Raw genomic sequence first — 17,280 nt, forward strand, 5'->3', positions numbered from 1 at the left:
TACTACAGATTTAAGAAGACTGAAATATACCAAGTGTATTTTCTAACTATGATGATAAAAAAACTAAAGATCAACAATAAACCTGGAAAATCTACAATGTAAATATTTAATATGTAAATATTAACACACTACTGCACAAGCAGTGAGCCAAATAAATCAAATGGCAAATCAAAGTATGTCTCAAAACAAAAGAAAAAGACAATATTCCAAAACCTAAGGGAGGTTGCAAAAGCAGATGTTAGAGTGAAATTTATGCCATAAATGTATTAAGGGAAAAAGTTCAAATAACATTACACCTCAAGAAACTGGAAAAAAAGAAAAAATGTAGCTGCAATTTAGTAAAGGAAGGAAAGAACAAAGAAAAATAAGAAATAAGTAAAATAGAGACCAGAGTAAACAATAGCATAACATTGAAAGTAATGACCATATTTTAAAAAAGAAAAGCCAAACAACAAAATTGACAAGCTTTAACTATATCAACTCAGCAAAGAAAGACTCAAAAACCAAGATAAGAAATGGAAGAGAAAATAATACAGCAGATAACCACAGAAATACAGTTTGAAAACAGATTATTATAAACAGTTATATACAAACAAATCAGATAACTTAGAAAACAAAACCAGGTAGTTCCTAAAAATGCACAAATTACCAAGATTGCATCATGAATCTTGAATCCAAGAAGTAGGAAATTTCTTAGACTAATAACAAGAATGAAAGTTACATTAGGAATAAAAAAAATCTCCCCTCACAGAAAAGCCCAAGACTACCTGGTTTCATTGGTGAATTCTGCCAAACATTTAAAAAAATAATTAATGACAATCTTCATCAAAATCTTTTAAAAATGGAGTAGAGGGAACACATTCAAAGTCATTCCATGAAGCCAGTACTACCCTAATACCAAAGCAGGATAAAAACAATCTAAGAATAAAAAATTCTAGTTTGTCCATTTAAGTAGTCCTGCTCCAGCTTTCTTTTGACATCCATTTGCTTGGTAAAGTTTTCTCCAGCCCCTTACTTTCATTCAGCAGCTGTCTTTAGGTCTAAAATGAGTCTCTTCGTAGGTAACCGTCATACTTACTTGAAAAATTAATTTGAAGATTCACCCAGCTGAAGAGGTGGGTTAAAATGAAGTGTTCCAGAAAGAGTAATGAAGCAGTGCTAAAGGTGACCAGTGGTGAACTTTGAATCCAGTTTAACAGAACATTCGTCTAAATAGAAATTGTAGTTATAAGGTGAACAAAAATGTCAGAAGTTAATTTTAGGATGAAAAGCATGAAAACAAAAGCCAATTTACTTGTATTCTCTGTGTTTAATAGAAAAGACAAAGAGGATTTATTTTATTCATGGTTTGGTAATCAAATAGGTTGTTAAAGTTCTTATAAAACTAATATGTTATCAAAAGCACAGGAAACAAAAGAAAAATTGGAATTTATGAAAAGTTAAAACTTACATATCAAAAAAACTATCAACAGACTAAAGATAATTCACAGAATTATAACAAAATGCAAATCATATCTGATAAGGGATTAATATTCAGAATGTATGAAGAACTCTTACAACTCAACAACAAGAGTCTAATTTTAAAATGGGCACGGGATCTGAATAGACATTTTTCCAAGAAAGATACACAAATGTCCAAAAAGAACATTAAAAGGTGCTGTACATCATTAGTCATGAAGGAAATGCAAATTGAAACCACAGTGAGATACCACTCCATATCCATTAGGATGGCTGTTATAAAACAGAAAATAACAAGGGTTGGTATAGGTATGGAGAAATTGCAACCCTTGTGTATTACTGGAGGGAATTTAAAAGGATGTAGCTACTACAGAGAGCCGACATAGTGGTTACTGAAAAAAAGTAAACATACAGGGGTATCTGGACTCAGTCAGTTAAGCATTGGACTCTTGATTTCAGCTCAGGTCATGAGATCAAGTGTCAGTTGGGCTCGGTGCTGGGCATGGAGCCTGCTTAAGATTCTCTCCCTCTCCCTCTGTACCTCTGCACCCTTCCACTGTACACACACACACACTCTCTTAAAAAAAAAAAAAAAAGTTAAACATAGAATTACTATATGATCTAACATATACCCAAAAGAATTAAAAGCAAGGATTTGAACAGATATTTTTATGCTCATGTTCGTAGCAACATTATTTACAATAGTGAAAAAGCAAATAGAACTCAATGTCTATCAGCTGATGAATAAATACATAAAATGTGATACATATATGCAGTGAAATATTATTCAGCCTTAAAAAGTGAAATTTGGCACGTGCTACATTGCTGATGAACCCTGAAGATTTTGTGCTAAGTGAAATAAGCTGGTCACAAAGGGACAAATATTCTAAGATTTCACTTGTATGAGGTACCTGGAGTAGTCAAATTCATAGAGACAAAGTAGAACAGTGGTTACCAAGGGTTGAACGGGAGGAGAAAAAGGGAGTTATGTGTAATAGGTAGTTTCGGTTTGTGAAAATGTGTGAATTCTGGAGATACGTGATATGATGGTTGCACATCAGTGTGAATGTACTTAAAGCCACTGAACTGTATACTTAAAAATGGCTAGAAGGGGAAATTATATGTATATTTTACCACAATAAAAAAAAATGCTACCAGAAAAACCCTAAGAGAATTTTAAAACTTGATAACTATCTTGCAAAATAAAAGTGCAAGTGTTGTGGACACCTGGCTGGCTCAGTTGGTAAAGCATACAACTCTTGATCTTGGGGTTGTGGGTTCAAGTTCCATGTTGAATGTAGAGATTACTTAAAAATAAAATCTTTAAAAAAAAAAGTTCAAGGGATCCCTGGGTGGCGCAGCAGTTTGGCGCCTGCCTTTGGCCCAGGGCACGATCCTGGAGACCCGGGATCGAATCCCACGTTGGGCTCCCGGTGCATAGAGCCTGCTTCTCCCTCTGCCTGTGTCTCTGCCTCTCTCTCTCTCTCTCTGTGTGACTATCATAAATAAATTTTTTAAAAAATTAAAAAAAAAAGTTCAAGAGTTGTATGCAGTCTGTATACTCAACATATTATCATTATGGAATTTGAAATGGGTGATGGGAAACCTCTGTTCTCAAAGTTTACTATCTTCATTTGCCTTTTATAATAGTTTAAGCATCTTATCTTGATTCCCTGAGAATTATTCTAGAGTTTGGTTTTTTTTTTTTTTTTTTTTTTTTTTAATTCTAGAGTTAAAGTGTCTTATTGTTACAACATGGCCTCTAAACACAAGCCAGGTACTTCATGAGGTGCTCAGAAGTAGGCACAGTGATTTGTTGCAAGCCAGAGGGAAAAAGTGCACTCTGGTGTATTAGTTGATCTGACAGGATGTCAATTTCAACATGGTCCCTTCTTAAGGAACCTTCCAGGGTAATTTCAACCCTATATGTTTTTTCATCTTATATACTGACTTTAAACTCTAGATTCCATTTAAAATTTATCTTGAATTGAATGGGAAAAAAAACAGATATGTAACTATCTACATTGCAATCACAGTATTCATCCCAAAGCATCTAAAACCAAGGTTTGGTTGTTTGGGTTTTTTTCATAAGGTGACAAAAGCTTTCAGTTCATGGTCATTTTTTCTTCAGCCAAGAAGGACTAAAGCTTTTACTGTGTTCCTGGCAGATACTATACTAGATGTTACATTTACAGAAATAAACAAGATCCTAAAGATTATGGAGTATGTGGAATGTTGTTACAGATAATAAATAAATAGACCACAAATAAGTACATAATTACAAATGATAAGTGTTAAGAAAATAAAGTAGAACGGAGTGAGAATAATAAGAGTACCCATTTTTTTTTTGAGGAGCTCCGAAAGGCCTTTCTAAGAAATAACTTTAGAGATGAGGTCTATAGGATAGAGATGGGCTAGGTAGCAAAGATTAGAGGATGACAGAATGGGCAAAGCTCCTGAAAACAGGAAAGAGCTTGATACATTTCACAGATGAAAAGGCAATGTGATTAGAGCACAATGGTCTGATATTGTTAGATCCAAGATCATGCAGTGTTTTTGTAAACCATACTAAAACATTTGAATTTTATTCCTGTAGGCAACTGTGGTTTCCTTTACATTTGTAAAATGTATCTGCCAGCTAGATGGAAAACCACTTCATAGCTGGGAAGGCAGGGAGCCAAGATGGGAACTCTAGAAGTAGAAGCAAGGACACTAGTTAGTTAATAAGCTATTGACCGTAAACAGAGGTGTACACAATTAAGGTTGTAGCAAGAGTGCCACATAGAAGGTGGCAATATTAACATTTTATAAACGTATACTGTTTTTTTATGAAAATATGTAGGTGAGCATGAAGGTTCCAGATATCCAGTTAGAATTCTAGATCAATGTTAGCTCTCTTCTTGCCCCAAACAAAAATCTATACTTATACATTCTGCAGCTGCATGTGGCTACACTGTCTTTCAGTTGCCTTTCAGCTCCACTGACTTGATTCTCTCGTTCATCCACCCCTGCTCTCAGGGGTTTATTGTTTGACACCTGACTACGAACCTGACACAGTCACCTATCTTGGAGAACAAAGGGTGGCGGTGAAGAGTTTGCATGTGTTTGCTGCTAGTGGTGTGTGTTCTCTGGTATCGAAGTATTTGTGAGGAACGATCCCCATGTATAATTGTTATGTTGTACCGTAATATATAATATCGGGGTTTTTTTTTTTTAATTAAGAAGGGGACATATTTTTTCTGTTTTCTTCAAAAGATACTGTAAGAGATAGCTATGTCCTGAATGCTAGAATCCAGAACTCAAAAGAAAGGTCAGCTAAAGAAACATATATGTTGGCCAGTATGTAGATAGTGTTCCGTCCATTGGTAATTGATGAGTTCACCCAGGAAGAAAAAGGAGTTCTGACTCCCTGAAGAACTCTAGCATTTGGCAATTTGGTAGAAGAAGGGTCTTAAGGATTTGCCAGAGAGATGGGGAGTGAATAAGAAAAAGTGATGTCACAAAAGCTGAGAAAAAGCCCAATTTAATCTATCTATGCATATGACCCAACAGGCTTAGTAGGATCCTTGCAATCTGTCCTTAAAAATCCTTCATGACTTACTTATATTTGCACTATATTGATGAGACTAATATGCAGATCTATTGCTGTATATATTTTAGGTGCTCAGAAATGTTCTTTACTTCTTTTATATGGCATGGATAAACTTCTCTTACCAGTGGACATAGGAATATTGAAATGTATTTTAAAAGAAAATAAAATTACTTTCAAATCTTGTAGTTCTTTATCACGTAAGACTTTCAGTGTTTTGTATCTTGTATTGTCAGATAATCTTCCTAAAACATAGCTGATTATATTTTCCCTTTACTTAAAAATTTTTAATGTTGCATTTCATATACAATAAAATTTGTACTCTTTAACTTGGGATCCCATGGTCTGCTGATGGTCTGCTGAATTTTGTCCCAAATAGTTATTTTTTAATATTGCCTACTGCTTTCTTTAATGTATTCTATGATCTGGCCTGACTGCAAAGTGACCACTATTCTTATATACTCTTTGCTTCCCTGCCTCCTTGTCTTTGCTCATGCTTCACTGCTGCCTAAAATGTCTTTCTTCTTTCCTTGGCATATTTCAGAAAGCCTGCTTATTTTCCACATGACAGTCTATATTTTCCTCTCTGAACTAGAAATTGTCTCTCTTCTGAACTGATACTCTCCTTGATCTATCCTCTGTCACGTGCTTCTCTACTATGTACTGTTGCAGTTTATTGTACATGTCTGACAGCCTCAACCTGACTGACATCGCCTCCTGATTACACTATGACACTCCTATTGCAGTACCTTTTTAATAGAAGTGGTTTAAGAGGTAAACTTTTTGTCTTTCTTCAACTTCATGTCTATATTTGTGTTAATTGGACTACTTTCCCACCCTTCCGCAGGATCCAATGATGCCATTGCTCCAGATTTCCCAGCAGAAGTGCTAGGCACAAGGGATGATGACCTCACAGTCCCTGCTAACATTAAACATAAAGAGGGGATCTACAGTAAGAGGGTGGTGCCTAAGGCATCCTTGTTAGTAGGACGAAAAACCCCTCAGAAAGATAATGCAGGTAACTGAATTGGCTTTGTATATTTTGTGGCCTTTTTCCTTTGACCCAAATGAGAATATTGTCCAGCCTTTATCTTTTTTCTGGTGTTAGACAAACTTTTTTCTGTTAGCTGTGTTATTGGTTATCAACAAGAAGGTAAAATATTTACAAAATCTTTTAAAACACTTCACAGAATTTTTTTTTTTTTTTAGGATTTTATTTATTTATTTGACAGAGAGAGAAAGCCACAGAGCACAGGGAGAGGGAACAGCAGCAGGGAGAACAATAGAGGGAGAGAGAGAAGCAGGCTCCCCACCAAGCAGGGAGCCTGATCCGAGGTTTGATTCCAGGACCCTGGGACTACAATCCTGGCCAAAGGCAGATGCTTAACTGAGCCACCCATGCACCCGACAGATTTCTTGAAACTATAAACTTTATTTTCACTCTGGGAAATAAAATATACTGCAACTTTTGAAGTGAAATAGTATCCAATCAGGAATGTTTTAGAAACTGAAATTCATAGAAAATCTTGATTAAATTTGCTTCATGAATTCATCTGATGGTGCAAACTACTGTTTTCATATATTGGATTCTGCAGGAACATATATGGCTCACATGGTGTTTTAAATTTTCTTAACATTTTGCTGCCAACATTTAAAAATAAGATGTTGAAAAAAAAAAAATAAGATGTTGGACTTCCTTGAAAAATCAGAATATCTGGTTGCACTCAGCTTGCATTCCTCCATGGCAGTAACCACCTGCCCCTGTCACATGGTTGATCTGTGCAGAGAGGATGTACATTCTTGTGTTTGCTTCAAGTTCCCACACTTCTCAGCCATTCTGCTTCATTCATCTACCTTATCTGTCCGGTCACTGTGGGTATTTGAGTTTTCAACCTTATCCCCAGATATAGGCCCTACTGCATTATAAAAGCTTTTAATCTTTAGAGACCCACTTGACTTTTTTCCTCAGCATCCCTGCATTGTACTTCTTTAGTTGGTACATGGTTGCATTTATTAAATAGAGACTCCAGTGGCCACTGAAAATTCTACATGTATAACTGCCTGTGTTGCTTTATTCCATTTAGGGTTTTTATTCCTGTGCATAGCTATTAGCTAAATAGGTGCTGCTGATCCTAGGGCAGTTTTTAAACATGGATAATTCTGTGTTCTAGTTTGGGTACATATTGTTGATTTAATGCATGCAATAAGGCAAAAAAATTCAGAAACGTCCTTGAGATTGATAAAGTCTAAATTCAGCATAAGGGTTGCTACTAAAATGACAAAATGGCATCTGACACTTTATACAGGAAATTGTATCTGTAATGCTTTATTTCTTAAGCCCTCTGGTTGACACACTATGTTATATCTTTAGTAATCTCTACTGCTTTTCTGATTTCTTTGTTGAAAAATATTTATATTTAGCAATGAGATGAATCTCTTGAACCCATTGTAAAAAGATATGACCATTATTAACTGTTATCCTAGTTGTTTTATTGGTGATTTTTAATATATTTAGTTACATTATTTTACACTTGAATTTTCTCATATAATAAGAAAAAAAAGGGCTGATTTTAAAAGACCAGTAAAGGGCGCCTGGGTAGCTCAGTCAGTGAAGTGTCTGACTTTGGCTTGGGTCATGATCCTAGGGTCCTGGGATAGAGCTTGGCATTGGATTCCTTGCTCAGCTGGGAGCCTGCTTCTCACTCTCGCTCTGGCTACCAGTCCCCCTACTTGTGCTCTCTCTCTCTGTCAAATAAATAAAATCTTAAAAAAAAAAAAAAAAAAAACCCAACGAGATAGATAAATCTCTAGCAAGTATGACCAAGAAAAATAGAAAGTAGAAAGTGTTAGACAATTTTAAAAGGACATAATTTCAGGAGGTTTTTAAAAATCATAAGACTATTATATATAAAATCTATGTGGTACAGATGCTTTCCTAGGATTATATAAAATATCAAATTGGCTCAATAAATGACAAAAACTTTGAATAAACCGAAGAACTCAAAGGAGTTGTTCAAATCCACTTTCGCCCTTTGAAAAAGATAACTGATTTTTTTAAAGTATTGTGTCAAGCCAGTAAAGAACAAATTTCATTTAAAATGACATTTTATTTAAACCATCATTGTACACAGAAGAATATGAAAAGCTTTCCAATTCATGTTGTAAACCCACCATAACTGTCACAGCTTAAAAGCTGTGGTGGGGCCTAAAAAATGCTTTCTTTCCTTAACATAAAAAGAAGTTTGGGGGTTTGTTTGGACCATGTTTTTTGAGGTAAAGGTTAGTTGCCTATTGTGTAGGTTGTCTTCTCCTTCTCTGTGGAATTACATGATGCCGTTATTCCAGATGCCCAAGTTCAGGTTTCCATCACTGACGATGAGAACCTCTCAGACAAAAACCAGAAAAAGGAAATCTACACTAAAAAGGCAGTGACTAAGGCTGCCCAACCTGAAGAAGAATCTTTGCAGAAAGCCTCTAAAGGTAACTGAACTGGACTATCTGTGTATTTTTTTTCTGGCTTTCTAAAATGAGTATAAACAGAAAAGTATTCTCTGTTCTTTACTATCTTCAACCTTTGTCTTGCTCATATGAGAAATAGAATATAGTTGTAATTTTATTGGTGTGGATTGGCAGGTAAAATTAACATGTTTAAAGCTCTTTAAGACATTTCTGGAGAACTTTGTGATTATGATACACAAGTTAATCTCATTGCCAGAAATTCACATAACAGACTTTCCTGATTAAAAAAAAAAAAAAAAAAACTTATAAAATTTACTTAAGTACCTATGTAGTTAACTTCAATGGGATTATGCTGATTAAAAATGCCTATAATAGCATGTTAAAGTTAGGATTTGTTTTGGCTCTGAGAGATGAAAACAAAAACAAAATAACATTGGCTTAAAGAAGACAGGAAATTATTTCTCTTTTTGTAAAAATCCAGATGTGGACTACAGCGTATCAAGGAACAAAGCTCTTTCTCTCCTGTTGCTCTAACATTTTTAGCCTCCATTCTCATGCAGTCGCCATCAGGCCTGTATTCCAGCCAACAGAAAGGAAGACTGGGAAAGAAAAAAGTATATTCCAAAAGTTACATGTACCATTCCCCTTCCACTGTATTGGACAGTCTTAGTCACACGTCAACACCAACCTGTGATATAATCTCTATTCTGGTAACCATATGCCCAATGAAGTCAAGGTTCTTTCTTTTCTTTTTTTTTTTATACAGAAAAAATACAGAATCTTCATTTTTCACATGTAAAAGAAAGAATCTGTTCATTCTGACAGCTTTAACAGGCTTGGCCACCCAGTGGGTTATACACACTCTTAGGAAGGGTATTGGAGTGAAGTGGTCACTTTCCCCTATCAGACCCCGGCTTCATTTTCCACAAGGATGCCTTATTCAGAACAGCTTGTGGGGTGGCTGCAATTGAATCTCACCTCCAGACTATGAAACCAGCATTGTTAGCACAAGTTTTATGGCTTCTTTCATTTCGGAATGTCATGTTTACTGAAGTGAAACTTTTCAAGTAGGAAGGCCAAAGTACTGCCTGCTCAGTAAAACAAAACAAAACAAAAACCACTCTGTAGTGCTCTAGATTGCAGGCAGACAGTCAGTAGTAAGATAAGTGTCAGTAGCCTGTTCCTGACAGATTATACAGCAGCTGTGGCTCAGAGATTTCTCTCCGTGCAAGATTTTTTTTTTTAAGAATTTATTATTTTTTTCAAATCATCTCTATACCCAGTGTGCCGCTGGGACTTGCAACCCTGAGATCAAGAGTCACTTGCTCTACTGACTGAGCCAGCCAGGCACCCCACCCTATAAGGTTCAAAATATTGAAAGATTCAAAGTTTGGCAGCTAGTTGGCTTTGATAAGTTTGCTATGATCTAGGGGTATTTGGGCACTTCTTTGAGAATCAGCCTTTAGCTAGGGTTATGCTTCAGCTGTCTTGAAAAGAAGTCCCTGTCTCCCTCTCATACAAAGTCAAGGAATAGAAATACAACCCAGGGTAATTTTTATACATCTCTTGGTAAGTGCTTACCTCAAAAGGAGGCTTCCCAACTAGAAATTTATGGCAAAGAACCCCAAGGCTCCAGAGCATCTCAGCACACATTCAGCCTTTAATCATCTCAGGGGGCAAATAATCCAGAGTGCTACAGTAGGTAGTTTGGGAAGATGAGGACGTATACCAACTACCCAAAATCTGTAATCTTAAACTCTCTAGTTGACTCAAGGAACAGGTTCACTGGCTCAATGTCTCCATGGATAACTCTCTTTTAATGAAAGTAAGACAAGGCATTTGCCAGTCCTATGACATAAGAGTAGCAGTCTTCTCGTCAAAATGAGAGTTTGTGAAGTTCTCCATAGACAGGTCCAAGGGGTGCATATTCTAGAATTAAGTAAACTGGTAGCATCATAGTAGTAACCATACAGACTGAAAATATTTGAATATTTAAGGTGGGATTGGGTTTCTACTTCTCTTCTCAGCTAATGTTTACCTCTTACTTTCTCCAGTTGAGCCTTAAGTAATATTTTAAGAGCCAGGATAAACTTGCTTTGTTTTTCTCTCCCCAAATAAACATTATCAAAATTTCTTTTACCCAGCAGCCAAAATCTTTTACCCAAAATCTTCCAAAGCCCATTGTTTTTTTAATTCTTCATTTCTCTGTTTGATACCAGTTCCTTTTCAGAACTTCTTCTAAAGGATGATGGCTAAGGCTGCTCTTTGGGGTATTATTCAGTGATCTAGGGACACTGGTTGCCTACCATTACCTCTGCTTCAGATTCTGAACCAATTAATGGCTGGAAACAAGATTTTGTGCTCATGAAGGGAGGCATTTGAAGGACACAAGATCTCCTCGATCTGTTCACTCTATTGTCAGGGTTTTATTTTAGAAGCTAGAATAAGGGATTTCAGAGGACAGCTGGTAGTCTCTGACACAATTGTAAATAGAAACATTTTGGAGTATAATTAGCCACTTCTCTTTTTTTGTGTATTGCTTTTTTTCACAAGTTATGTTGTATTCTGGGCAACACTTCAAAATTTTACCCCCCTTTTTGCTGTTACTAAATGAATGTTCTAGAAACAGACTATGTTAATCTCATAATCAGAAAGTTTTCATTACCCTTAAGAATAAATTCTGAACTCTTTTAGCACAGTCTTTCCAAATAATAAAATCAGCTCCCAAACAGCTTTTTAGGCACCTCTTTTCCTTATATATTCTTTACTCAAATAAACCATATATTTGCTCTGTTACTTAGATGTTCAGTTGCTTTTCTGTCTTGTTTTCTTATATAGTTATCTTTGCCTAAATTGCCTTTCTCTTTGTCTCACTGTGTATCCCAGCTTAGCTAACTTCTAACATCCAGATCAGTTGTTTCTTTACCCTAGAGTTCTTTCATGATCCTCCTAACTAGAAGTAGTTTCTCCCTTTTTTGAGTACATAATCTGTCTTTCTCTTATGCTGTAATTCTTTTATTTTCTATACCATCGTTATCTTCAATACCAGTTACAGTGCCTTCTTACATATTAGATGCTTGAGAGGTTTTTAAAAATATTTTTTGTCAACCTTCTATCTGGATACTGTGTTAATTTACCCCTCTTAGGTTCCAGCGATGCTGCTGCTGCAGAGCACTCAGCTCGACTACAAGACATAAAGCTTGAAAGTCTGCCAGACACTAAAGCCATTAAACAGAAAGAGGAGATCCTTAATAAGAGGACATTTCCTAAGGAAGCCTGGAAAGAAGATAAGGAATCCTTGCAGATAGATATTGCAGGTAATGGGATTGGGGTGTAAGGGGAAGGAGAGAAGAGTTTGAGGGGGATTGGGGTGTCGGGGGAAAGGAAGAAGAGTATGAGGGGGGAGTGACAGAGAATAAGAGAGAGACAGGGCCTGTGTGTGTGTGTGTTTCCATTTTATTTATTTATTTAAAGATTTATTTATTTGAGAGAGAGAGAGAGAATGGGAGCAGGGGGAGGGGCAGAGGGAGAAGGAGAGAGAAACCTCAAGCAGATTCTCTGCTGAGAATGGAGTCCAATGTGGGATTCAATTTAAGGACTGAGATCCTTAAATGCTGAGATCATGACCTGAGCTGAAATCTAGAGTCAGGTGCGCAACTGACTGAGCCACACAGGCACCCCTCATTTTATTCTGATAATAACATTGCCTCACAATTTAGAGTTTCACTCCTCCTCCTCCTCCTCCTCTTCTTCCTCTTCTTCTTCTCCTTCTCCTTCTTCTTCTGTATCACTTCATTATGTAAAATAATTGTTACTTCTGGGGAAAGGTATTATAAATTTAGAAATAGGATTACAAATAAATACTTCAGGGCAGCTCCCGTGGCTCAGCAGTTTAGCGCTGCCTTCAGCCCAGGGCGTGATCCTGGAGACCCGGGATCCGGTCCCATGTCAGGCTCCCTGTATGGAGCCTCCTCCCTCTGCCTGTGTCTTTGCCTCTCTCTCTCTCTCTCTCTCTCTCTCTCTCCTTTCTGTGTATTCTCATGAATAAATAAAATCTTAAAAAAAAATAAATACTTCAGGCTGGCAGTAATAGAAGTATCATGTTTCAGTACAGAAACAGGGGAAAACCTAAAATTTGAAGGCATTCCAGAAGACTGTAATAAAGACAGAGCCACAATACAAACATTTAAAAAATTATAGTAAAAGAGTCGAGATTAGATCTGTTTATGTTTACCCATGGCCCCCTATTTCTAACATGAAAGAACATATAGAACATAAGTCATTACTACCTAGCTGTCAAACTTTACCACTTAGAGGAAGATAAAATATACCCAGATAAGGAAAGAAAGGAGTCAAGGCATTAATCTATCCATATTGTATTTCAAAAATAGTCCAGATGCAGTTACTCACATCAAGATTAATAGATGAGATAACATATAAATGATTTTCCACAGGGTGCCAAGACTACACAGTGGGGAAAGTAGAGTCTCTTCAACAAATGGTGTTAGAAAACTGGATATCCACATGAAAGGAATGAAGTCGAACCCTTACTTTTTACCATATATAAAACTTAACTCAAAAATGGATCAAAGATCCAAATATAAGAGCTAAATCTAAAACTCTTAGAAGGAAACAAGGGAAAAGTTTCATGACATTGGATTTGGCAAGGATTTCTTGGATATGACACCAAAAGCATAGGCAACAAAAGCAAAAATAAATCAATTATATTACTCAGAATTAAAAACTGCATTAAAGGGGCAGCCCCGGTGGCCCAGTGGTTTAGCACCATCTTCGGCCTGGGGTGTGATCCTGGAGACCCGGGATCAAGTCCTGCATCGGGCTCCCTGCATGGAGCCTGCTTCTCCCTCTGCCTGTGTCTCTGCCTCGCTCTCTCTCTGTCATGAATAAATAAATAAAATCTTAAAAAAAAAAAAAAAAAGCTGCATTAAAGGACACAACAGGGTGAAAAGGTAATGATAATTGGTTAATATCCAGACCATATATGGAACTTCCATAATTCAGCAGCAAAGAAACCCAGTTTAAAAATGGGCAAAGGAAAAAAAAAAAAAAGAAAAAAAATGGGCAAAGGACTTGAATAGACAGTTCTCCTAAGAAGATATATGAATAGCCAACAAGCATATGAAAAGATGCTTGAAATCACTAATCATCAGAGAAAGGCAAATCACAAACCATAATGAGATACCACTTCACACTAATTGGGATATGAACAAAAAGAATAGAAAGTAACAATTGTCCCAATGATGCAGAGAAACTGGAACCCTTGTGCACTGTTGGTATGAATATAAAATGTTGTAGCCATTATGGAAAATAGTATTCAGATTCCTCAAAGAATTACAAATAGAATTACCATGATTCAGCAATCCCAGTTCTGGGTATATATCCAAAATAATTCAAGGCAGTATCTTAGAGAGATCTCCATTCTCATGTTCATCACAGCATTATTTACACTTAATCCAATTCCGGAAACAGCCCGTATGTCCATCAACAGATGAATGGTTAAAGAAAATGTGGTACATACATCCAAAGAATATTATGTAACCTTGAAAATGAAGACAATCCTGTCACATGCTGCAATATAGATAAGCTCAAGGACATTGTGCTAAGTGAAATAAGCCAACACAAAAGGACAATACTGTATATCTCACTTATATGAAGTATCTAAAGTAGTTAGAATTATAGAAATGTAGAAAATTATTTGCCCATGGTTGGTAGAGAGGAGGCAAGAAGAATTGGTGTTTAGTTGATATGGAGTGTTAATATTGCAATATGAAGATGTTCTAGAGATCTATTGCACAACAATGTGAATATACTTAACACTACTGAATTGTATACTTAAAAATGGTTAAGATGGCAAATGTTATGTATGTATTTTTTACCACAATAAAAGAAATGTATAAGATGGAAAAACAGAATTACAACTCTGCAGTGGGTAGTGTAGGAGACATAACTTGGAAAAGAAAAGTAGAACTATAATCTGTAAAAGCATATTCTAGAAGACACGAAATTTTTTCCTACATGTTATACACTATAAATAATTATAGAAAATGTGAAATGTGTTAAAGTTTAGATAGTAGGGCAACCCTGGTGGCCCAGCGGTTTAGCACCGTCTTCAGCCGGGGTGTGATCCTGGAGATCCGGGATCAAGTCCCAGGTCAGGCTCCCTGCATGGAGCCTGCTTCTCCCTCTGCCTGTGTCTCTGCCTCTCTCTCTCTCTCTCCCTGTGTCTGTCATGAATAAATAATAAATAAATAATCTTTTTTAAAAAAGTTTAGATAATAAGAGGTAAGAAGATTTAGGGGATCAGAGAACAAATTGAAGGAAAAGAATTGTAAAAAGAAAAAGGAGGGGCAGCCCGGGTGGCTCACCGGTTTAGCACCACCTTCGGTCCAGGACCTGATCCTGGAGACCCGGGATGGAGTTCCCACGTCGGGCTCCCTGCATGGAGCCTGCTTCTCCCTCTGCCTGTGTCTCTGCCTCTCTCTTTCTCTCTGTGTCTCTCATGAATAAATAAATAAAATCTTAATAAAAAAGAAAATAAAAAGGAGATGGAGGCTATTAGAAAAAATAATTTGGGGATCCCTGGGTGACTCAGCGGTTTAGTGCCTACCTTTGGCCCAGGGTGAGATCCTGGAGACCCGGGATCAAGTCCCACATCAGGCTCCCTACATGGAGCCTGCTTCTCCCTCTGCCTGTGTCTCTGCCTCTCTCTTTCTCTCTGTGTCTTTCATGAATGAATATATAAATAAAATCTTTAAAAAATAATAATAATTTGACGAATGACTGGAAATCTAGCACAATGATATCTGTTAGTGTCTCCAAAGAAGATAACAAAAATAATAAGATATACAAGGAAAACTGAACCTACAATTTAAAAGGACAAACTTAGGGATGCCGGAGTGTCTGAGCAGTTGAGCATCTGCCTTTGGCTCAGGACATGATCCCAGAGTCCTGGGATCAAGTCCCACATCGGGCTCCCCACGGGGAGTCTGCTTCTCCCTCTGCCTGTGTTTTGACGCTCTCTCTGTGTCTCTCATGAATAAAAAATAAAATCTTTTAAAAAATAAAAATTTTAAAAATAATAAAAAGATATACCTAGTCCTAGAGAAAAATTTATATGGTAATAATCAACACCAAGACATATGTTGGTAATAGTAGTGAACGTCAAAGAAAAAGGGTACATTGTACAGGCATCCACACAGAAAAAGCAAGGCAAAAAGACAAAAAGAAAAATTAGCAAGGAGACAGGCAGAAGAAAGGCAGGCTGAAAGATGTATAAGTGAACTATTATCATCTTTAAAAATAAATCAAGAAATACATGGTAAGTTACAGTATATAAGATTATAAAAGTTATTTCTAAAACTATAAAACATTAAAATATTTAGAAAAATGGAGTAACAAGAGAGTAAAGGAAGGAGAAAAGAAAAAAGTAAATTTGTAAAAGAAGAAAAAATACCTAAAATAGAGAATGGAGAGCATGTAAGACAACATAAACATTGGAGTGCCTGGGTGGCTCAGTCAGTTGGTTAAACTCCAGCCTTTGATCTCAGCTGAATTCTTGATCTCACAGTTCTGAGTTTAAGCCCCACATTGGATTCTGCTCTGGGGGTGGAGCCTATTAGAAGAAAACAAAACAAAAAGAGTATATATATTTATGGGATAAATTCATCTATTAAAATAATCTCAGATTAGGTTAAAAAACAGACTTGGTTCCATGCTATATAGCAAACACATTAAAAACAAAATGACTCAGAATGGTTGAAAATAAAAGGAAAACTATAGACATCTCAAAGAGAAATTTGGAAACATGATATTAATATAGACAACACCCAAAGTGTTGGAATCAAGGAGGAATATTTTTAAACTGATTTGCAATCCATAATGAGGCTACACTACATATATCTTTAACCATGAAATAGCATAAAAATATGTATAAAATGAAAAGGTGCTTAAGAAGGGAGAGGGAACTTTGCTTGGGGGTAGAGGAATTCGGATCAGACCATAAACTAACAAAACTCCAGAGAATCTTCAAGGAGAAATGGACAATACAGAGTAAGAGAGAGGTTGAATACACATGCTATGTCATGAGAGATCATAGAAATGAAATTTTTTATAAAAAGCATAGTTAAAAGTACATCTGAGAATAATGCAAATAATGAGGTTCATCTAATAGATATGTATAAATGTATGCTTTAAAAAAATATATTTTTTGGGATCCCTGGGTGGCGCAGCGGTTTAGCGCCTGCCTTTGGCCCAGGGCGTGATCCTAGAGACCGGGGATCGAATCCCACATCGGGCTCCCAGTGCATGGAGCCTGCTTCTCCCTCTGCCTGTGCCTCTGCCTCTCTCTCTCTCTCTCTCTCTCTCTCTCTCTCTCTGTGTGTGTGTGTGACTATATAAATAAATAAATAAATTTTAAAAAATAAAAAAATATATTTTTTAAGATTTTATTTATTTATTCACAAGAGACAGAGAGAGGAAGAGACACAGGCAGAGGGAGAAGCAGGGTCCAAGCAGGGAGCCCGATGTGGGATTCGATCCTGGATCCCAGGATCACGCCCTGAGCGAAAGGCAGATGCTCAACCTCTGAGCCACTCAGGCATCCCAAAAAAATCTTTAAATAAAACTTTTGAGGGGGATCCCTGGGTGGCGCAGCGGTTTGGCGCCTGCCTTTGGCCCAGGGCGTGATCCTGGAGACCCGGGATCGAATCCCACGTCGGGCTCCTGGTGCATGGAGCCTGCTTCTCCCTCTGCCT

General features: G+C 36.8%; 1 protein-coding gene and 1 pseudogene across 1 annotated transcript in view; one reads left to right on the forward strand and one right to left on the reverse strand.

Annotated features, from left to right (window-relative positions):
• The window catches only part of ALMS1 (ALMS1 centrosome and basal body associated protein), a 215,786-nt gene that overhangs the window by 143,236 nt on the left and 55,270 nt on the right, over positions 1-17,280 (forward strand). The window contains exons 15-17 of the mRNA XM_072769843.1: positions 5,895-6,065; positions 8,393-8,527; positions 11,653-11,823. Of these exons, the coding sequence (XP_072625944.1) occupies positions 5,895-6,065; positions 8,393-8,527; positions 11,653-11,823 (477 nt within the window). The remainder of the gene's footprint in view (positions 1-5,894; positions 6,066-8,392; positions 8,528-11,652; positions 11,824-17,280) is intronic.
• On the reverse strand, positions 9,873-11,411 carry LOC140601857 (aurora kinase A-like; annotated as a pseudogene).

The sequence above is a fragment of the Canis lupus genome, chromosome 12 (assembly GCF_048164855.1).
Source record: "Canis lupus baileyi chromosome 12, mCanLup2.hap1, whole genome shotgun sequence".
In the NCBI taxonomy this organism is placed as follows: domain Eukaryota; kingdom Metazoa; phylum Chordata; class Mammalia; order Carnivora; family Canidae; genus Canis; species Canis lupus.